The 22,997-nt window shown below is 47.1% G+C and overlaps 1 protein-coding gene across 1 annotated transcript in view; it reads right to left on the bottom strand.

Annotated features, from left to right (window-relative positions):
• The window catches only part of KSR1 (kinase suppressor of ras 1), a 168,351-nt gene that overhangs the window by 34,414 nt on the left and 110,940 nt on the right, over positions 1–22,997 (bottom strand). Inside the window, exons 3-9 of the mRNA XM_077311439.1 lie at positions 19,384–19,531; positions 16,975–17,440; positions 12,886–12,890; positions 8,559–8,619; positions 6,730–6,813; positions 3,723–3,784; positions 3,509–3,618 (exon numbers count right to left, since the gene is read on the bottom strand). Coding sequence (XP_077167554.1) covers positions 3,509–3,618; positions 3,723–3,784; positions 6,730–6,813; positions 8,559–8,619; positions 12,886–12,890; positions 16,975–17,440; positions 19,384–19,531 — 936 coding nt within the window. The remainder of the gene's footprint in view (positions 1–3,508; positions 3,619–3,722; positions 3,785–6,729; positions 6,814–8,558; positions 8,620–12,885; positions 12,891–16,974; positions 17,441–19,383; positions 19,532–22,997) is intronic.

Raw genomic sequence — 22,997 nt, 5'->3', positions numbered from 1 at the left:
AAAACATTATTGAAACACCACATTTAAATATTAAATTATGAGCTACTGACCAATATTACCACCCAAAACTGACTAATTTTCAAGTTTATCTTTTAAAGAAGGAAGAATTAAGAAAAAAGAACAGGAGGAAAGAAGTGAGTGGAGAGAAATGGGATGCTGAAGCGTTGAGCCGCCGACTTGTTTGCTGATTGCTGGCTGCTGGTGAGGAAGGAGGGGAGAGGCAGGAGAGGGGTGGACTCAGTCTTCGTCAGGACTTTCGTTTTTCTCACAGGGCCCCTGCCTCTGGTGAACAGCAGCCTCAGGTCTAGATGATCAAGAGTGGGGGTTGTGGTCCCGGAGGTCCAGCTACTGTGCAGCATCGCTGTGGCTGCTACCCCCTCCGAGTTCAGCCCTGCGGTCTTGGATACACTGGGCTACAGCAACTGCTGTCATTCCCACCAGCTGGGTTTGGGGTGCAGGTCTGTGAACTGCAGTGGGTCTTTGTGGCCTCAGTTCTGCCATGCTTGTTGTGAGCTGATCCTTGCTACCACGCACGGCTGGTCTTTGGGCAGAGCATCATGGCATGCAATCTGGCGCAGCGGTGATGGGCTACGGGCCAGGTCTTCTACGGCCTGCTCCCTGGTCATGGCCTCTGCAGCCTCTGGGTCGCTGCACCCACTGCAGTCCTGGCCACTGGCGCTCTGTGACTTCGCTCGCTATGTCATCACAGCTGTCAGTGACCCGGCTCCTCCAACCCGGCAGTTTTAGTATTATATGATCATCATCATTCGTACTGTTTGATTTATTACCCACCACTCTTGGCACGCCAGCTCGTGGTGGGTTACATACAAAATTCAATACAATAATACCGTCCCCCATTAAACCCCCCATTAAAACCCCATGATATCACAGAAATACAAAACCATATGGAGGAACCAATAGCAATCCAACTTAACGATCCACCCTAACAGCCAGGGTGGCTAGAGGAGGGGTGTGACAACCAGCCACGCCAACAGATGGACCGGCGTGGGGGCTTCCAGCTGCGGGGGGGGGCCACCATGACTGCCAATGAACCAAACCACCGGCTACGGGCCCTAGCTGCACCTGCAGCTGTATACTTTGGACTACTGGCACTCCACTAGCTGGCTATTAGCAATTATCAATGGCTGCTATGGGTTACGGCTGTTTCTTGGCATGCTGGCTGCTGCTACCATCAAGGCTATCTGGGCCTCCGCTTCTTGCCTTCTGTGCCTGTTGCTGAGTCTCAGGGCATCCTCCCTTCTGGACGTAGATTAGGCCTCTATTGATCGCTGCCCCTCCCAGAACATGAGTTTACAGGGTTGCCAACCTGCATGCCATGCTGAGATGGTGGAAGACCGGCAGGATCACGGAAGTTAAAATTGAAGCTTCCTTTGGAAGGGGGGAATATTGGGTAGAACTGTTAGTGTAGCTTTTGTAGGGTTATTTATTGTAGCTGTGAGGTGGGAGGGGAAGGAATGGGGGAGGACAGGGGGTAGAGGAATAAGGGCAAGTCCAGCCAGGAGCTGGGGATCCCAGTAATCGTGAGTGAGGGGAAATATAGCAGTGGGAGGAAGTGTAGGGGTGGAAGAGACAGAAATGCTCACTCTTCTTGTAACCTTCATCCCATCCTGAGACACAAGGATGGCAGGGCTCAGAAAAATGACCTTTCTCTGACACTGGTGCTGTGTAACATCAGGCCCATAAACAATAAGAATGCTGCTCTACAGAACTTTCTCTTAGGGCAGGATGTGGACCTGGTGGGTGCAAGAGGGCGAGAGCGTCGTTCTGGAAGAACTGGCTCCATCCAGGATCTCAGTCCTACACCAATCCCGGAGGAAAGACTGGTCTGAGAATCTTTTTCCTTTAGGGCAACCCCATACAAACAATCCCAGGAACTGAATGTGTGGGCCTAATGTGGGATGCAGAAGCGAGTCTGCCATAGAGTGCCCAAGGTCAGTTGTGTGTCAGACTTGCCAGGCTTCTGCCATAATTCTTAGCAACTGTCAGATGTGTGGATGTTAGGGAAGCATGCCTATGTTAATGGCTGTTATGGCCCATTCTGTTTCCTTTAGTTTTCACACCTTCACCCCCATCCATCCATCCATCCATCCATCCATCCTCCCACCCACCCACCCACCCATCCATCCATGCATCCATCCATCCATCCATCCATCCATCCATCCATCCATCCATCCATCCTCCCATCCATCCATCCTCCCATCCATGCATGCATCCATCCATGCATCCATCCTCCCATCCATCCATCCATCCATCCATCCATCCATCCATCCTCCCATCCATCCATCCACCCATCCATCCTCCCATCCATCCATCCATCCATCCATCCATCCATCCATCCATCCATCCATCCATCCATCCATCCATCCATCCATCCATCCATCCATCCATCCATCCATCCATCCATTACCACTTGCAGTCCATTGGGCTGCATCGCTATCAGGACTTTGTTTGGGCTGTGTAGATTTCCTGTGTTTTCCGGTTCTCACAGGAGGGGGGCTGACTGCGGGGGTTATATGCTGAACCTGCTTCGTTGTAGCTCAGCTCCAACAAGGTATTGTTTAGGTTAATTTGCTTGCTCTGAATAAACTCGATCTTTAGCACCAAGTCAAGTATTTGTGTATCAGACAAACCTGTCATGGAAGGAAGAGCTGGGCCTATTCTGCACACAATAGATAATGCACTTTCAATGCACTTTAGAAGTAGATTTTCCTGTTCTGCACAGGAAAACCCAGCTGCCAAAGCACATTGAAAGTGCATTATCCTATGTGTGCAGAATGGGCCCTAGACACGGAGGTGATGCCCTCTTGGAGGCGTTGGGCAGAGCTGGCAAGATACGGTTAGGGTCTGGGCACAACTTCACACAATCTGAGAAGCTGTCAGAGTCCTCCATTGAGCTACTCTCTTCCGCTATCTTCTGTCTGTGGCTTCTCATTCTCTGCCACCTTGGCATCCTTCCATTTCCTGGCTCTTACGTAGCCCCTGGGCTTTCCACCGTCTTGCTCTCCTCATCTGTCTGCTTCCTTTTCTCTCTCAGTGTCTTCTCTGCTCTGAACACCCACCACCTGTGCTTTTTCCCTGCCTCCCTTTAGCCTTCCCCTCCTCTCAGCTCCTCCTCCCAGTTATCACCACGAGAGGTTATTTTAACCTCACCCTCCTGCTCAGCATCCTGGTTCCCTGCTTCTGACTTTCTCTTAGAATCAGAGAATCCTAGAGTGGGAAGGGGCCCTCAAGGCCACCTAGTCCCAGCCCCTGCTCAATGCAGGATCAGCCTCAAGCAGCCAGGAGGAGCATCTGTCCAGATGCTGCTTGAAGACGGCCTCCAGGCTGCCAGCCAGGAACGTTGTTCCAGAGGTCTTGCTGTCCCTGGTCCCTCCTACCAGCCTGGCAACCCCAATGAACACCCCCACCCTGCCACCCCCCACTGTGTTCTTCGTCCTGATGAGGTGTGAAGCAAAAAGAGAGCTCTGTATCTTTTGGTTTAAAATACCTTTTTAGTTAGTGCTTTGGGAAGAGTCCCGAACTGTGGTTCTGAAGGTCTGTCCACTGGATTATTGATATCAGAAGGGACAGATTCTGTTCGCCTTAATCTTGGTACCACTGGAGACAGGTGGAAAAGAAGAGTGAGAAAGTCTGTAGTCTGGATTTTATCACTGCAATACAATGGCTATGGATTTGGGGGTGGAGGGAAACACCAAACTTACCAGGCATGAAAGATATTCTACAGGGAGGAGCTTCTTTTGTACATTTGTTATGACACTTTAATCTGCAAAAAAAGAGGGGGAGAGAAGAGACGCATTAGACCAAATGTACACTGAGCAGGCCTTGGGAGGCTGACTGTGACCACTCACGTGAAGTCCCACAGAGGAAGTCAGGAAACACTGGCAAGGTGTTCCTGGCTCAACGGGTTCCCCAGCCCCTTAACCCCAGCCCCAGTTTGCAGACTCTGCAAGGCCAACCCTGCAGGAAGGCTGTGTGAAGCAAAGAGGCAAGGCTGCCAGCCAAGCAGGGGAGGGTCCTGAAGAACCGAGGGTCGCAAGCAGGATGACCGGACTGAAGGTGGTGAGGCAGGAGCTGTCTTGTGCCTGCAGTGCCCAGAGCCACCTGGGCCCTTCCTATAGCCTCTACACTTTTCCTGAAGAGGCTTTGATAGGGGACTCTCAGGGACGGGAGGCACGTGCTCAGCATCTTTCCACTGGGTCTCATGAAGAGTGTTTCCTCCTCGGATGAGTGGGGTTTGGGGACCATGAGGACTTCAGTGGCAAGGGGGACTTCAGGCTCCTGGCTAATGTGTTTGCTCCCAGGCCTGATGCCTCTGCAAGGCACAGAGGCTGACTTCTTGCTTTGCATGCAGAAGGTCGCAGAGTCAGTCCGCAGCATCTTAAGTTAAAAGAAGGATCAGATAGTAAGTGATACGAAAGTCTGGAGTCCCTAGAAAGGAGACCTTGATAGGCTGACTGCCTCAGCGCCATGCACCCTCCCTCCACCCGAGATGCTCCACATCCTATCCTCCTGCGCATTCTGGGGTCATGACATCTGGACTTAAGCAAGACCTCACATGTGTGGCTGAAGCGGCTTATATAGAATCATAGAGTTGGAAGGGCCACACAGCCAACTAGTCTAACCCCCTGTTCAATGCAGGATCAGCCCAAAGCATCCTAAAGCATCCAAGAAAAGTGTGTATCCGACCTTTGCTTGAAGATGGCCAGGGAACTCATCCAGTGCAGCTAAATGCCTCTCGACAACCTCTCTGTCCATGTCAACCTGCCACCCAGACGCTATCCCTTGGCTACTGCCATCTCTAGATGTGCCTAAACCCTTTGGCCTGTGTATAATTTGAGTTCACCTGTTTTCCCCCTCACTCATTTCTGAATTTCTTGGAATCACTCTCAACTCAGGCCAGAGGGCTGCTGGGATAGCAACTCCCCCTCCCCAGTCTCCATACAACAATACAATTCTTAGATACAGCCGAAAATGTGGCTCCAGAGCCCCAATGCACTGGATGAGTTCAAATCACCTGGGCTGGATGAAATGCACGCAAGAGTGCTCAAAGAACTTTCCGGAGAACTTGCAGAACCCTTGTCCATCATGTTCGGGATCTCTTTAAGGACTGGAGATGTCCCGGAGGACTGGAAGAGAGCAAATGTTATTCCGATCTTCAAAAAAGGGAGGAAGGATGACCCGGGAAACTACAGACCAGTGAGTCTGACCTCTGTTGTGGGGAAGATAATGGAGCAGATATTAAAGGGAGCGACCTGCAAACATCTGGAGGACAATTTGGTGATCCAGGGAAGTCAGCATGGATTTGTCTCCAACAGGTCCTGTCAGACCAACCTGGTTTCCTTTTTTGACTAAGTAACAGGTTTGCTGGATCGTGGAGATTCGGTTGATGTTGTTTACTTGGATTTTAGTAAAGCTTTTGATAAGGTTCCCCATGATGTTCTGATGGATAAATTGAAGGACTGCAATCTTGATTTTCAGATAGTTAGGTGGATAGGGAATTGGTTAGAGAACCGCACTCAAAGAGTTGTTGTCAATGGTGTTTCATCAGACTGGAGTGAGGTGAGTAGCGGGGTACTTCAGGGCTCGGGGCTCGGCCCGGTACTTTTTAACATATTTATTAATGATCTAGATGAGGGGCTGGAGGGACTACTCATCAAGTTTGCAGATGACACCAAATAGGGAGGACTGGCAAATACTCCGGAAGATAGAGACAGAGTTCAACGAGATCTGAACACAATGGAAAAATGGGCAAATGAGAACAAGATGCAATTAAATAAAGATAAGTGTAAAGTTCTGCATCTGGGTCAGAAAAATGAAAAGCATGCCTACTGGATGGGGGATACGCTTCTAGGTAACACTGTGTGTGAACGAGACCTTGCTTTAGGACTCTTAGGGCTAATCCTGCGTTGAGCAGGGGGTTGGACTAGATGGCCTGTATGGCCCCTTCCAACTCTATGATTCTGTGATTCTGTGATACTTGTGGATTGTGAGCTAAACATGAGCAGGCAGTGTGATGCAGCGATAAAAATGCCATTTTGGGCTGTATCAACAGGGGCATCACATCAAAATCACAAGATGTCATAGTCCCATTGTATACGGCACTGGTCAGACCACACCTAGAGTACTGTGTGCAGTTCTGGAGGCCTCACTTCAAGAAGGACATAGATAAAATTGAAAGGGTACGGAGGAGAGCGACGAGGATGATCTGGGGCCAAGGGACCAAGCCCTATGAAGATAGGTTGAGGGACTTGGGAATGTTCAGCCTGGAGAAAAGGAGGTTGAGAGGGGACATGATAGCCCTCTTCAAGTATTTGAAAGGTTGTCACTTGGAGGAGGGCAGGATGCTGTTTCTGTTGGCTGCAGAGGAAAGGACATGCAGTAATGGGTTTAAACTACAAGTGCAACGATATAGGCTAGATATCAGGAAAAAGTTTTTCACAGTCAGAGTAGTTCAGCAGTGGAATAGGCTGCCTAAGGAGGTGGTGAGCTCCCCCCTCACTGGCAGTCTTCAAGCAAAGGTTGGATACACACTCTTCTTGGATGCTTTAGGATGCTTTGGGCTGATCCTGCGTTGAGGAGGGGTTGGACTAGATGGCCTGTATGGCCCCTTCCAACTCTATGATTCTGTGATTCTATGTACACCATCACATTGCACACAACTAGGCACACATATTCCATACAACGGAACCAACATTTCGGCAAACTCACCTGCAGTGTTTACACTTCACTCCAAACATCATGCTTTTTTGACACACCTGGCATACCTGAGACAGCCAAGATTTAGTAGAAAATCTAAGGAAGATAAAAAGGGGCAGGGGAGTGTAAGGAGGAGGAAAAGGCATGCCACTGAATTACAAAAATATAAGAGATACATGGGTTTGACACTTGTCTATATCCTTGTAAGGAATGTGTCTTCTCCCATCTTGCAGTCACCCAAAAGAGCAGCCCTTTAGGGGAAGGGCTTTAGCTCTGCTGTAGAGCCCTTGCCTTACATGCAGAAGACCCAGGTTCAATTCTTGAAATCGTCCATTAAAAATTATCTCAATAGCACATGTTAGGAAATGCCCCTTTCTGCCTGAGACCCAAAGGAACTGGACAAAACCTCAAGACCCTTGCATCATTTGGAGGTGGCATAGCAGTCCCAGGTATTTCCTGAAGGCTGTGAAAAGCGGCTGGACAGCTGAGAAGACCATGCGAAGCCTAGAGACAGGGCTTTTTCAGTAGTGCCACCTTCCCCTGGAGACTTGCTTGGAGCCTTCACTGCTTTCCTTTAGGTGCCAGGCCAAAACACGTCTGCTCACCCAAACTTTTAAATCAAGGTGTTGAACCTGTTTGGAGCCTGTAACTTAAGCTATTGGCGGTCTGTTTTGATGGTTTTATGCTGGTTTTTCAATGGCAGATTTTAATGAGTATCTTTTAACATCTTGTTTCTATTACATTTATTTGGTTGCCTTGGGGAGGTTCCAGGAGAGACAACATAAAAAATTTCTAATGAGTAAGCAATAAGTGTAATCCTGGACTAGCCAGTGGTCTTACTCAAAGGAAGGCAGATTGGTGGAATGTCTGCTCAGTGGTTGCCGGTTCCCAGCTGGGACTTCCAACACAGGGCAGATCTAGATTTGTACAGAATCAGCTGGATTGCTGATAAGCTTGATTTAACTCCAGAGGGAGTCTAAACCCTCCCAGAATTACCACACTCTCCAGATTGCAGAGGGCAGCACCCCTGGAGGCAACAGCAGTTCTGCAAGGACTTTTTGGCCTCCCATTCCCTCCCAGGCATCGGCCCCCAGTCTGGAGTCAGCAATCCGGCTGTTGGTCCCAACCACCAGTTCCCCTGATACCACCACGCAGGCCACTTGTGTGGAGGGGGGGCATCACAGTCTATTTGTTTTCTAACCAGGGACCCCTCTCCACAATTGGGCTTTAGCCAGTTTGCCTCAGAGAGGCAAAGAACTACAAGTAGGAGCAAATTCATAGTTGTTTTTCCCCCTGGGAAATGGGTCACATTAAGAAGGCCTATGAGAATAGGAGGGAAAGTCCACCAATCAAAGGAAAATGTTGGAAACTCCGTGTCCTGCCAGACAGATTCTAAGACGGTCCTTGAAATATGATTTTTGTTCTTGTTTTTTTGTTTTTGCTTTTAGCAGACCTGGCTTTTCACGTATGCCCCAGAATCCTGTGCATTGTTGGGGCAGGTTGGGGCCGGAGTGCATGGTCCACCTTCTGTTCACAGAAGCACCATCTCTATAAAGCATTCAAGCTAGAAGGTCCTTTGCAATGAAGGTATCCAGTGTTGCCACACACACCCCCACACACACACACACACAGGTCCCCTGGGATGCAACATAAATGCTCCTGCTGGCCTAGTTTAATCCCCACTAACATGCCAACAATAGGAGATGGGTATCAATGCTCCCTGCGTTGCCGTGCAGGCCAATTGGGACGGTTCTAATCTCAGCCTAGAATTGCAAACAGGCATGAACCACAGAATCATATCTGATCCCCTTTTTTTGAGATGAGTATTTTGGGTTATTTACCTGTGTGTAACAGACAGACCGATATCTCTTCGTACCGTTTGAGGAGAACCATGGGGAAGATCTAAGAAACCAAAATAGAGTCAATACCAAAGAAACCAAAATAAATCAGGGGTGCTTTGCAAACTGGAATGCAATGCTGCCTCGAGAAGCCAAGCTGGCGAGATGCCCCCTCCAGCCCACCACTGAAGCTTGTGGCCAGAGCACACCTGCCCTTTGCCACCCCAAGGCACCTCGCCGGCTGGGCTTCTCAAGGCAGCATCACATTCCAGGAGGTGGGTGTGCTGAATGCCCTTGGCCTGCCTCTCGAAGATGCCTCATGGGTGCTTTTGGGCCCTGGCTGACAGCTAGCCAGCAGCGCTGCCACGGCACCCAGGACTTGCATACGTTGGGAGGAGGGTGGCCGGTCAGCTGTTCCAGCCTCCTCCTCCTCCTCCCCCACTCCCCCTGCTAGCCCTGCCATGGCTCTTCTCCTGTGCCTCCCCGAGCAGAGACTGAAGGCAGCGGTGCAGGCAAGCAGTACATGCACTGAATGAATAAATAAAATAAACAAATGAAGTGGCACCTGCTTTCGCCTCAGGTCCCTTGCTGATAGCCCATGCCAATCAGCCAGAGCATGGTCATGGCCTCCAGCAGGAGCCATCACCCCGCCAGTCCCTGCCACTTTCACTGTGCCTAAATATTAAAAAAGCAATCTTTCGCATTACAATGCAGTAGCATTGTAACTTGATAATCTTGTTGTTCCCCCTCCCCCCCAAAAATAACGCCTGGTAGGGAAGGGGGGGAGGCGATTGAGGGCATTGAATTGTGAAATGAAGAGGAACAATCAAAAGAAAGGTACAATCAGGCACCATTTCGCACAAACAAAAAAAAACCCTTTTGGAAACAGGAGAAGGGAGCAAAGCATCATGGGAAACTGCCTACTTCCAATAGTGCAAAAAACGTAGTTGTGAATTCCTGTGAAAGGTAGTTGTGAATTCCTGCATTGTGCTGCATTGGGTTGGACTAGATGACCCTGGAGGTCCCTTCCAACTCTATGATTCTATTCTATTCTAATCAACATTGCTGTACACCAAAATTTAGTACAGCATTTCAGTGTAAGACAAGAAGTAACACTCACATTAATGCTCACAATGTGTACAGTGCTTAACAGGGTTCAAGGCAACAGGCTCCTATTGGTTTTAACCTTTAAGGCTTTATGCAGGTTGGGACCCACATACCTGTGGGACCACCTATCGCCCTAGGTCCCCCGCAGGACCTTACACTCTGCGGGGGAAAACCTACTGGTCGTTCCCGGCCCCAGGGAAACGCGCTTAGCCTCAACCAGGGCCAGGGCCTTCTTTGTCCTGGCCCCCACCTGGTGGAATGAGCTCCTGGGTGAGCTGCGGGCCCTGCGGGATTTGTCAACGTTCCACAGGGCCTGTAAAACGGAGCTCTTCCGCCAGGTCTATGGTTGAGGCTGGGGTCGGTAGAATAGGTCTACTGCCCTCCCCTCGAGAGGTCAAGGGACATTATCCTTGCTCCTTTCCTCAATGCTTTGTTGTAGCTGTGGAAGAGAGAGGGGGGAGTAGGTTGTGTGTCCGCCATGTTATGAGTTTTTAGTGTTTAATGGGAAGTTTTAATGCGATTTTTAACACTGTTGTTACCCTGCGGCGAGTGGCGGGATATAAATCAAAATAATAAATAAATAAGGGGACTGCAATCTAAATTTTGAGGCAAGGGAAACAAGGCAGGAAGGGAAGGGGAAAGAAAGCTAAAAGGAAGGGGGGCTAAGAGGGTCCTGCCAAAGGCTTCATGGGGAGGATGACCAAAGAAAGGCAGCATCATGCCACTGTTTTGGGAGGCACAGAAGGCAGCAAAGGAGAAAGAGGAAGGCCACTGATACAACTCCATGAAGGAATGGAAATGCCACATAACCTTCTCGTACAGCCTGCCAACATTCCAAGCCATAAGAATCACCCATGACACAACATACCCGCAGATCAATAAACAACAACCACCCTTCATGTTTAAAGCGACAGTAATTTGCCCCCAAGCATCAAACTGGTTATAGAAAACAGAGGTTTCAGTTCAAGCCAACGTTGCTAACTGGGCAGTCCTCCCCTTCATATAAAATACCCTCAAAACTTCTTCACCTTGACTAATTTTAAAAGATCTCTAGCCAAATGAAACATGAGCCCATTTATCCATTTGGCTTGGCACGACTGCTACTCCAGCCCCGAGACCTCAGAATCCTAATTAGAAGCCACTGTCCTTTCTGGGTCTTAATTCCTCTTAAAAACTGGCCGACCAAGAGTCAATGTCAGAATGAGGGAAAAAGGGGTTAAAGGGCAGATCTGTAGCTATTAATAAGATTTCGTTCCCGGCCCTAGGGAAGCACGCCTAGCCTCGACCAGGGCCAGGGCCTTTTCGGTCCTGGCCCCCACCTGGTGGAATGAGCTCCCGGGAGAGCTGCGGGCCCTGCGGGACCCTTTAACGTTCCGCAGGGCCTGCAAGACGGAGCTCTTCCACCAGGTCTATGGTTGAGGCTGGGGCTGCCGGGGTACATCGACTGCTCTCCCCCGGGCTTCTTGAACATCGTTGACCTCCTTCTCCTCCACCCCCCCCTTTTTAGGAATGGGGGTAGGAAGGGGATCTTATTATTGTGCTGCCATGTTGTGACATTTTAAAGTCTTTTAATGGGAGTTTTAATGGGTTTTTTAAGACATTGTAACCCGCCGCGAGCCATTTGGGAGTGGCGGGAAATAAATCGAAATAATAATAATAATAATAATAATAATAATAATAATAATAATAATAATAATAATAATAATAATATCCTCAAATCATAACTTAAGATGGGTTGGCTACCTCTCCAGTGCTTGCCTCACCCCCCCCCCCCCCGGCTGAACCCCAGTTCCAAAATAACGCTCTGCTCTGAGGAGGAATGCTTACAACAACGGCAAGGGGTCAGCACAGGGAACTGCTGTGAGCCCGCTGGCCCAATAGTAAACTAATAATAAACAAACAAACAAACAAAATAAATAATTAATAAAGGGCTCATCTTCTCCCTTATAAATGTTCTTCTGGATCTGAAACAGGACACTGTCAAATCCTCTTTTCTCAAGTTTTGTAAATGAGAGAAACAAACCTGAGGCTAAGCACAGCTGTGTCTGCCGTGGGCTCCATGCACGGCTGCTCAAGCTAAGCTGATGCTGTCTTCTGGCTGGCTTCAGATACTTCAGATACAGACAGTCAGTCACAAAAGATCAGCTCTGCTAAACCAGACAAGACCAGGCCTGCCTAGTTCCTCATCCTATTCCTCACACTGGGTGGCAAAAGCTTCTAGAGAAGCCAAAACCAGGTCTAGAAATACAACTGACCCCACTCGCCACCCACCCTTTTGGCTCTTACCCCCACAACTGATGTCCAAGATACAGAACCTCTGAATATGGAGGTTCCATTAAGCCATCATGGAAAACAGTCACTGTTAAAGCTCTTTGGTCTAGTCCAGTGGTTCTCAACCTGGGGGTTGGGATCCCTTCTGGGGACGAACGACCCTTTCCCAGGAGTCGTGGCAGGGCAAGCAGCTTGGCCGGGGGGGGGGGGTATTATCCACACAACAGCCTTGTGGGATAGATCAAGATAGAGCATTCATCTGTCTGGAGCAGCAGAAAAGAGCAAGATCAGCCTGGTGGGACAAGAGGCAGAACTGAACTGAGAAACCCCGGAAAAAAACCCAATTTATATACAATCACGAACAATGGATCTTCATGCCATTGGTCAGTTTTGGTTTAATTTCTGTGAAAGAACCCTTGCCTAGTTTTATAGTTGGGGGTCCCCACAACGTGAGGAACTGTATTTAAGGGTCGTGGCAATAGGGAGGGTGAGAACCACTCGTCTAGTTCCTTCCATGGATATCTGCCTTCACTACATGTTGTGGCAGAGTTTTATTTTATATTACTTATGTAGAATCATAGAATCATGTATGAGTTGTAGAATACGATGTATTCATTATGGGATTTATATTCTGCTCTGTCTTCAGAAACTCATGAGTTCCATACATTGGTTGTGCGTTGTGTCGGAGGGAGATCCCAAAGTTTCCAAATTCCAACAGATATTAAGGTATGTGAATGTGTGTGTGTGTGCGTGCGAGCGTGCGCATGGGGGGCTAACTATAGATTTGACTGGATCCATAAAAATATCATCCATTCTCATTCTCTCCCAGCCTTCTAAGAAACTTGGCAAGATTTGATAGCAGTTTAGTCCGACTGTTCTGAGACAAACTCTGGATGAAGATAAGCCTTGGCCAAGGACATGAAGATGGTGGTCAATACAGTATGTCACTTACCAAATCTAAAAGACAAAAAGAGAGAGAGGAGGGAAGGAAACAATCAGTTGTACATCTTGCACAGAGTCATACTGCTGTTCTGCTCTGTCAAGGAATCCTTTCCCAGGGTCACTCCCTTCCAACAGCCTGAGAGGCTTGAACAAGACATGTGGAGGACTGAACTTGGGACTTTACAAAACATGTGGCATACCACCAAGTCTCAAGTTTTATAGAGCAGCAAGATTTCTGCGTACTGGATCTGAAACCTTCTGGAATAAACCCCAGAGTTTCTTGGCACTGCCAGTCTAATGAAGAAAATGTAGTACGTTGCTAGCGTCAAAGGAAGGAGCTGTTACTAGATGTGGCTTTCTCTTCCAAATGTATTGGATTTATAGAGCGGGATGAAAATATGGGAATCGCTGCCAGAGCATGAAGGGATGGCCAACAAGGGATTAGACCAGGGGGAGTCAAACTGCGACCCGCCAGATGTCTATGGACTACAATTCCCATGAGCCCCTGCCAGCGAACGCTGGCAGGGGCTCATGGGAGTTGTAGTCCATGGACATTTGGAGAGCCGCAGTTTGACTACCCCTGGATTAGACTATGCTTTCATAACCAGGGTTTTGTGATACCCTGGGGTTTCTTGACAGCTCTTGAAGGGTTTCCTGAATGGGTGGGAGTTAATTTTGTATATATATTTTAAAGTTGTTAAACATTTATCAGGTGATATGGCCATATATGGTCATGTTGACCCCCCCCTTCCCCAAACGGCCAGTGATGGGCCTGAAGGGGTGGGAAGAGCAGGGTCCTTGGGTGGGAATGTACACAGCTATGCTTCCCACCAATGTTCTATGTAGGAATGACAATGAGACCACTTAAGATTACAATTTAGGAACACTGCTCCCGTATTCCTAATCAAGTTATGGAAGCACCATTGACACAACACTGGTTGGAAAAGGGACGTAGCAGATTTGGGATTTTTTTGTGATGCATCTATTCAAACAGAACACAATATAGCCAAGAGATCCTAAAAGAACACTTTTGCAATTAAAATCTAGATATATCTAACTTTTACATTCAGTAGAACCCTGTGGATTCTTTTCTACATCTATTATGTTTTTTGAGAGTTTTTTTATTTTGATGATTGACATTAGTCTTGTAAGTTTTGGCAGGATCAGACTGCCTTTCTTTCATTTTGTATATTTACTTCTATACCAGTAATGAGTTTTACAGGTCATTAGGAACTTTTGTACTCTTTCTAAGAAACACTTTATAGGTATTTCCTAAGCTTTGAATGGGTAAGTTTTCTTTTTTATTCCATGTGAGTACTGTTACATGAACCTTTTAGTAGATTTCCATTGTAAAAAGGAAGCTTTTACAAATTATGTTTATCCTTAGAATATTTTGAACGGGGTGAAGGAAGGCTTAGTCTTCCTGTTGGTGAGTGACATGATTACGACCATTTACACTGGTTATCATTTGGGACCAGACTGGCGGCTTGATGGAATCAAGGAAGGTTTACTCCTCCTGCTGAGTGGCTTCAAAAAGAATCCTTGAAACTGAGTGATTTCTATAGCTGCCCCTCCATTGCCATCCAGGGCCATCAGCAGCCTCGTTCTTCAACAACTGTCCTTCTCAGCTTCTTCAATCAAAAGAATGTTGGGAGAATCACTGAAATTAAAGGACTTTGGTTGTTCACTTTAACGTTTAATTTCTGAATATAAAAATTGCTTGTAGGAATATTTTGAATTATAATACAGGAACGGCTTTGTAAAATTACAGTGTTTTTGATAAAATCAGAGTCCAGTACCACCTTTAAAACCAACAAAGATTTATTCAAGGCGTGAGCTTTCAAGTGCAAGCACCCTTCGCCAGACTATGATCTTCTTGCTTAGATGCAGACTTTCTTTTGTACACTACCCTCTTTTTTCATTTTTTCAAATAACTCGGGCAAAGGGTCTGGGGTCATGCCCTTTTGGGGCATCCTCCCTTTACTGCGGTCAGAGGAATGCTTCACATGCATTAAAGGACTGGATCTATCCTTCTACCTATTTCCTTTGATCAGTCAGACAGTAGATTCCCTGGATGGAGGAACCACCCTGCATTGGGGGGGAAGGGGAGGGGAGGTAACTGGAAGCTGATTGATAAAAATGAGCAATTCCTTCCCTCAAAGTCTGCCCAATAAGGGAAAAGAACTCTGGTAGATGGTTGAAGGTCCCAGGAGCACTTGCATTCCCTGATCAGCATCAACAACACTGTCACAGCTGATGATCTAGATGAGGGGGTGGAGGGACGACTCATCAAGTTTGCAGATGACACCAAATTGGGAGGACTGGCAAATACTCCGGAAGATAGAGACAGAGTTCAACGAGATCTGAATACAGTCTCCTTGTATACAGCACCTGGAGTACTGTGTGCAGTTCTGGAGGCCTCACTGCAAGAAGGACGTAGATAAAATTGAAAGGGTACAGAGGAGAGCGACGATGATGATCTGGGGCCAAGGGACCAAGCCCTATGAAGATAGGTTGAGGGACTTAGGAATGTTCAGCCTGGAGAAAAGGAGGTTGAGAGGGGACATGATAGCCCTCTTTAAGTATTTGAATTTCCCACACCTGGGAAATTCAAATGCCTGCTCCTATTTAAAAAGCTGCCAGCCCCACCCCAATTCATGACAGGAAGCCCTCCAACTGCAAGCCTTGGCTCTCTTGCTTGGCCTGTCCGGCTCCACATCGATGCCTTCTCCTCTAGATCTCTATATCTCTCTCTTTGGTTGTGGGCTGAACTGAACTTCTGTGCAGGCTCCCTGCTCCTGAGATCTTGGGCTACCCCGATATCTGCTAGCCTCTGTCCAATTTGCTGCTGTTCTTCTCCACTGACCCAATACTCTGTCTTTGGACTTAAACACTGCATGAGTGTGAGTGGGCATAATAACATATAGCATCTCTTTTTCACATTTTGTTAATTGGGGCTACAGTTACAACCCATATTAGCCCAATTACATAAATGTGTTTTGATATATCACTCAATAAAAACATACCTCATCAGTTCACCATACTCTAGTCTCATGTTTGATCTGGTTTACTTGTCTATAGCAGGATTTCTCAACCAGGGTCTCATGAAACCCTGGGGTTTCTTGATGGCCCGGGAAGAGTTTGCCAAATGGGTGGGATTTAATTAATTTTGTATATATATATATATATATATATATATATATATATATATATATATATATATATATATATATATATATATATATATATATATATATATATATATATATATATATATATATATTTAAGTGTTAAACATTTATCAGGTGCTATGACCATATATGGTCACGTTTCTCCACTCCCACAATGTCCAATGATGGGTCTGGAGGGGGTGGGAAGGGTAGGGGCCCCAGGTGGGTGTGTACAAAGCTAAACTTCCCAACCATATTTTGCACCATTGTGCCGCTTCTGGGGTTTCTCAAAGACCGAATGTTTCCGGGGTTTCCAAATGGTAAAAAGTGAGATACTGGTCAATGACCGTAATAAATAATCAATCAATCAATCATTGAGAAAGGTGACAAAGGTGGTCAATAGCAACAGACCACCTTGAGAATATTTTGTCCAAGGGGATGGAACACTCATTTCGGAGATTCATCTCAGAGTAGCCTAGCTATTTTGACAGCCTGTGAGATAGGCTGGCAGATGGGAGGAAGAGGCTTCAGGTTAGGCAGTGCGCCCTAAGACAGAACCCAAGCCTCCCCGGTCTTAGTTCAATACCCCAACCACTGTGCTGTTTTGGAGGTCATACCACGGGTGCTGTCCACTGGAGAACAATGCTATGGAGATGGATAATCAAGGCATTTGGAAGGGAACCCAGCCTTTTCGATGCATACCGGTTATCCTCTTCACTTTTTACTAGGATTTTTAAAATTGGGACTCAAACAATTTTGCATTTTATTCCCTGCTACACCTTGCAAACTTGTACTAAGAAACATTTTTCAGTATTATTAATTAAATATTGGGCTTAAATGAACCAATATTCTGACTTGGTGCAAGGCAGCATCTTATTAACAAACCACAACACTGACAGGCCCAGAAACCACAGAGAAAGGACACTTACTTTATGGGAGGTCCTTCGTCTATTCTGTTGCCAAGCTGTGACTCGTGAGATTTGCTTCTAGTGAGCGTTGGGAAGTTGGGCAGCAACTGGAAAACCTTCCGGCTTGGTGGGGGCGGAGTCCGTGGGGGCTTTCTCCTCTTGAGCTGGGGGGTGGTGGGGGGTGTGATGGTGATGCTATGGGGAGTCCTAAGATTCCGTCCCCCACAATGTGTAGGGAAGGCAAAAGATTCCAGGGGGTTATCCACACTGACTGGAGGTTCCTGGCTCGAGGGAGAGTTGTCTGAAGAGAGAACTGTAGACACAGAAACACAGCGAGGCTGCTGGCCATTTCCCTTGGAAGAGGAAAGGGTGCCATGCATCCACATGACTCCTGTGGGGCACGGGGAGAGTTCCGAAGGGGGCATCAAATGGTTCTCCTGGCGCATGTCTGATGAATTCCACATCAAATCGTCCTTGCATTCACCACCTGCATGGATAGAGAACACCTTCGGTATGGGCAGAGAGCATAATGGCCAAGGGAGTGGGACACACAGGCATGCTGCCCCAGAGGTTGTATCTTGTGGGCAGCCAAAGTCCAGATTTTGAATCTTAGTACCACCTGCTACTTGTGTCTGCCTCTTCAGACCATGGGCTTCAGAAGCAAGTCTCCACTACTCCACAGCATGGTGCATCGCGAGTTCAAATCTGCCCCCAGCCCTGGTGGCCTGAGGCAAACCACCAGCCCCTCAGCCTCCAATATGCTCAGGGTGCCGACTGGGCTGTACCAGACAGGCCTGGTTTGTTCACTGCGGGAAGGGCTTTCCCTGCAGCAGCAGCAGCAGCATCCAGTATCGATGGGCCTGGCGGACCAAGGCAGAGGAGAATCAATGCCAAGATAATGAAGCTCTTTGGACAGAGTTGGGGGTGGGGGTGGGGGGAGCCTGACCTCGCCTTCCTTTTGCTCCCCCCACAACAGACACCCCTTGAGGTGGGTGAGGATGAGAGAGCCTTGATATTCTTGTTTGGTCAGAACAGCTTTATCACCCTGGCGAGCTCAAGGTCACCCAGCTGGTTGCATGTGGGGAAGCGCGGAATCAAAACTGGCTCGCCAGATTAGAAGTCCGCACTCCTAACCACTACACCAAACTGGCTCACAGCTGTCCACACAGCTCTGGATAAGAAGAGAACACATGATGTGGATGAGAGGGGTTGTGTTCCTAGCTAAGAAGAGTCAGAACTTAAATCAAGCATGTGAAGGGAGTCCAGAAACACACAGCTTGATTAGAGCTTTTAAAGCGTCCCAGATCAGACACACTTCTCTTACATCAGAAGCCCCCAAAAGTCACCACAGAAAAAAGGGACAGGGACTCAGCTACAATACCAAGTTTGTAACTGGTCAAATTATTTCAGAACTTTTGCATGCTCATTGTCTCCACCATCTGACTGTGGGGCCCCAATGCCTTTCCCATCTCCTGCTGCCCACAACTATCACAGTTGCAGATGCCGGGTATGAACCCGGACACATTCGGCAAGCAAAGGAGACACTCTGCCAAGAGCGGAAATCCATGCTAGGAACTGCCGATTCCCACTTTATATCCTTGCTTGACTAATGGGGACAAGCTCAGGGTATGAGGGGCTGTTCCTTATTGACTATGAAATACTTCTAAGACATGCTCTTTCTTACATTTATAGGCCACCTTTCTTACATTATGGAGCTGAGAGTGGCTTGCATGGGGAATGCAGAAGACCCCCACCAAAGCACTGCTGGCCATTTCCCTTGGAAGATGAAAGGGTGCCATGCATCCACATGACATCTAGATGTGCTTTGCTTCAGCAAGGCTTCCAGCAGCGTACAAACAACAAGGCCACAAAGGGGATGTCTTTTGCTCTGTGGCTGAGCATATGCTTGGCATGCAGAAGACCCCAAAATCAATCCTTCTCTGACATCTCCATGAAGGGATCTCAGCGTGGGAAACATGGACAAAGCTTCTCTGCCTGAGACCCTGGAATGAGCCTCTACAAGTCAGAGCAGTCACATCTGTGATAGAGAAACCTGACATGGGAGGCATCATATGGACCCCATGCAGGTCACTGGGCACTTTTAACTGAATTTCCTATATTTGCATTCTGTCCCTTTCCCCAAGGATCTTGAGGCAGTGGACAGCTGTCCTCCCTCCGCGATGCCATCCCCAAAACATGTGTGACTCGCCAAAGGTCACCCAATAGGCCTCATGGTGAAGTGGGAATTTGGAGCTGGTCTCCCTGTTTCTAGTCCAGCCATTTAACCCCTACACCAAGCTAACCTTTTTAAAAACAAGGATGAGTAGGTTGCAATAATACACAAAATAAAGCCTGCTTGAGAATACCCACCAGAAAAAATGATCACAGAGACAGGCCAGTTCCCTCAAACAGGGAAAGGGTCACATTTACCTGTCCGGACAACCTGCCTCAAGCAGGCCAAGGCCCCGTTGAGACGGGAGCACTCCTCTGCACGGGCCCCACAGCGCTTCAGGGTGTCCTTCACCTTCGACTCGTTCATCTCCAGTAAGGCATCAAGAGTCAGGTCCTCCGGGATCCGCTGCAGAGAAAATTCAAAAATGCCTATGGCTTATTTGTTCTGGAAAGGTTTCAGGATAAGCCATCCCAGCATCTGACACTGGCATTTTGGGAATCACTCATTGTGGCACTTGTAACTTGTTCAAGAAAAAGATCACCAGGTCAGGAAGGAGTGAGCTACACTGCTCAACTGGCAGCCTCTGACAGCTCCTTCAGCAAGAGCACCGCAAGGCATTTTTTGTATAAGGGAAACAAGGAAACCACCAGAAATTTGTCTCCCATTGGATGGCCTGATCCCTCTGCTTTAGATAAGGAGAGTGATGAGGCAGATGCAGCTCATGTGTTTTCCCCAAGAGCATTCTGCACCAGTATATCCTGGAAGAGCTGACGTGCCAAAACACATACTCTGACCCAAAATTACATATATAGGCCCCCCTAAATACTGTAGGAGTTAGAAGCGGCAAAGTAACCATCACTGGACATGTAACTGTTGGGCTGGCTGCCATCTTTCTTCATGGCTCCCACCTGTTGTAGCCATTTTGTGACCAGCACCCACTATATTTTTTCAAAATTCCCAAAGCGCCCACAGGGTCAACATAATTGGGTAATACCAGAAAACATAAAAAGGGAGAAGTCACATGTGCATTCCTGGTTTCAGCACTTATGTTAATGTCCACATTCCCCACCCCCGCTCTGCAAAATGCTCTACATTTTGTAGTTCTGGACACAACATTAAGCCTATGAGCCAGGTCCAAGGCCTTTGACTTTGAGAGCAGAGGCACAGATCTTGACTTCTGCACACCGCACTGAAAGCAGAGCACAAACAACAGAGACATGCTGGGAGAGGAGAAGTTGATAGAAAGCCAGATCACAACCCAAGAGACTCACAAAGTGTTCTAGAGTTTCATTTCAACACCAGATGATAGAAGGATATGGTAACTCACATTCAGGCAAGACACCTGTTTCATTTAGGGTAGTTTCCAAAGTATTTTTAAAAAACAATATTTAAACAGACACACAATAGAAGCCTCAAGTGGATCCATACCAGCAAAGCGCATAGGCTCAATGGCTGCCAGTCACTTAACCTTCCCTGGGTGATCCCCCCCTCCATTAAAGGGGGAACTGAACTAGAAATTCTGGTCCAATTGGAGGGCCACCCCAAACTCAAACCCGGAGAATGTTTCAGGGGTTTCTCAATGGTGAAAAGGTTGAGAAGGCTGCTCCAGAGGAATTTGTTAGCTCTTGTGTGAGACAGGATGCTGGACTAGGTGGGCCTCACTGGTCCGCTCCAGCACAGCTCTTCTTGTGTTCTTATCCGGGAAAGGCCTTGGCTTCTCTGCCCTGTTGTTGTCCCTCCAAAGAAACTGGTTGGCTCCTGTGCAAGACAGAATGCTGGACAGTTGTCCCACTCTATCTGAGCATCCCAGGACTATAATTACAATTTAGATTCCATAACATTCTGGCTGGATTCAGTAGAGTTGGGTTGGGGTAGATTATTTTCCACCATCTTAAGTTATATCACACCATTCCCCACAGGCTCCCCGCAGGGTAACAACAGTCTTAAAAATCCCATTAAAAACTCCCCATTAAATGACTAAAATCTCGTAACATGGCGGACACACAACCCTCTCTCCCCCACCCCTGTTGTGTTTTGTACACAACAATTAATTTGTTTGAAATGTGTTTGAAATGACCAATGGCTGATCAATAAACTGAACTGAACTATGGCTTTTGGCTCCACTTCTCTAACTCCCCTCCTCGTGTGACTCAGAGACAAAACTTGGGCCACCAGGATTCAAGATGGTAGCCAGAGCAGTCAGACAAAACAGACTGCTCCTAAATAAGATGGGTCTAAAGTCAAACTAGACAGCCCTAAAATTTTATGTTCCATGTAAACTGCCCTGAACCTCTAATGCCCCTGTTAAATGTATGGTTCTTAAAAAAAAAATTGTATTATGCATTAACAAAACCAGAACAAATTAATTCACTTAATAAAAAACATAAATTAGAATGCAGACATAACAAAGAAAAATGTTACATGAATCAGGGAAACTAGACTTCTCCCCTAACCCAGTCAAGTGAAGAAATAAAGCACAGTTTTAAAATGACGTTTCTTAAATTCCTTCAGAGATTCTTTAAACTTTTAAAAATCCCCCTCAATCTGTCTAATTTTATGGCCAAATGTGTCCTTAGTAAGATCTGATTGTAAATTACCCTGAATCAAGTTCTACATCAATTTTCTTAATCTCTGTTGACAACTGTTCAACAATCAAAAGCATAATAAGGTCAAGTGAACAATTAGTAAGAATCGCAGCCCACTTATCTTTAAAACTATAATTGTTTACAAAAATTGAGGGGAACTTAGGAAACCTTTGCCCTTGAAGGATTCTGTTACATTTCAAACATTCATTTAAGTATATGGAATGTAGATGAATTTTCATTTTTTTCCAGTGGAAAAAAATAAATTAGTTCCAATCACCCAATTCTATCCCATTACCCAAGTCCACGGGAGGAAGATCCTTATCCTTATCTGCTTTGCTAAAGGCAAAATGCTACATAAGCAATGTCGAAAACAAGGTAATAACAAAAAGGAATGACCAGTCAGGGTGGCAAATAGGCAAAAAATGAAAAGAAGCAGACTAAAGAGGTGGAATCTAAAGAAGTTGTTGTTGTTGTTAGGTGCGAAGTCGTGTCCGACCCATCGCGACCCCATGGATAATGATCCTCCAGGCCTTCCTGTCCTCTACCATTCCCTGGAGTCCATTTAAATTTGCACCTACTGCTTCAGCGACTCCATCCAGCCACCTCATTCTCTGTCGTCCCCTTCTTCTTTTGCCCTCAATCACTCCCAGCATGAGGCTCTTCTCCAGGGAGTCCTTCCTTCTCATGAGGTGGCCAAAGTATTTGAGTTTCATCTTCAGGATCTGGCCTTCTAAGGAGCAATCAGGGCTGATCTCCTCTAGGACTGACTGGTTTGTTCGCCTTGCAGTCCAAGGGACTCGCAAGAGTCTTCTCCAGCACCAGAATTCAAAAGCCTCAGTTCTTTGATGTTCGGCCTTCCTTATGGTCCAACATTCGCAGCCATACATTGCAACTGGCAATACCATAGCCTTGACTAAACGCACTTTTGTTGGCAGGGTGATGTCTCTGCTTTTTAGGATGCTGTCTAGATTTGCCATAGCTTTCCTCCCCAGGAGCAAGCATCTTTTAATTTCTTTGCTGCAGTCCCCATCTGCAGTGATCTTGGAGCCCAGGAAAATAAAATCTGTCACTATCTCCATTTCTTCCCCATCTATTTGCCAGGAATTGAGAGGGCCGGATGCCATGATCATTGTTTTCTTGATGTTGAGTTTCAAGCCAACTTTTGCACTCTCCTCCTTCACCCGTATCAACAGGCTCGTTAGTTCCTCTTCACTTTGACCCATTATGCACGGGCGTTTTAACGCACATTCGGGGTGGAATGGCGGCGACTAAAATCACCGATAACG

This window comes from Paroedura picta, chromosome 15 (genome assembly GCF_049243985.1).
Source record: "Paroedura picta isolate Pp20150507F chromosome 15, Ppicta_v3.0, whole genome shotgun sequence".
Lineage (NCBI taxonomy): Eukaryota > Metazoa > Chordata > Lepidosauria > Squamata > Gekkonidae > Paroedura > Paroedura picta.
The sequence above is the reverse complement of the archived record's forward strand: the minus strand, read 5'-3'. Positions and strand labels throughout refer to the sequence as shown.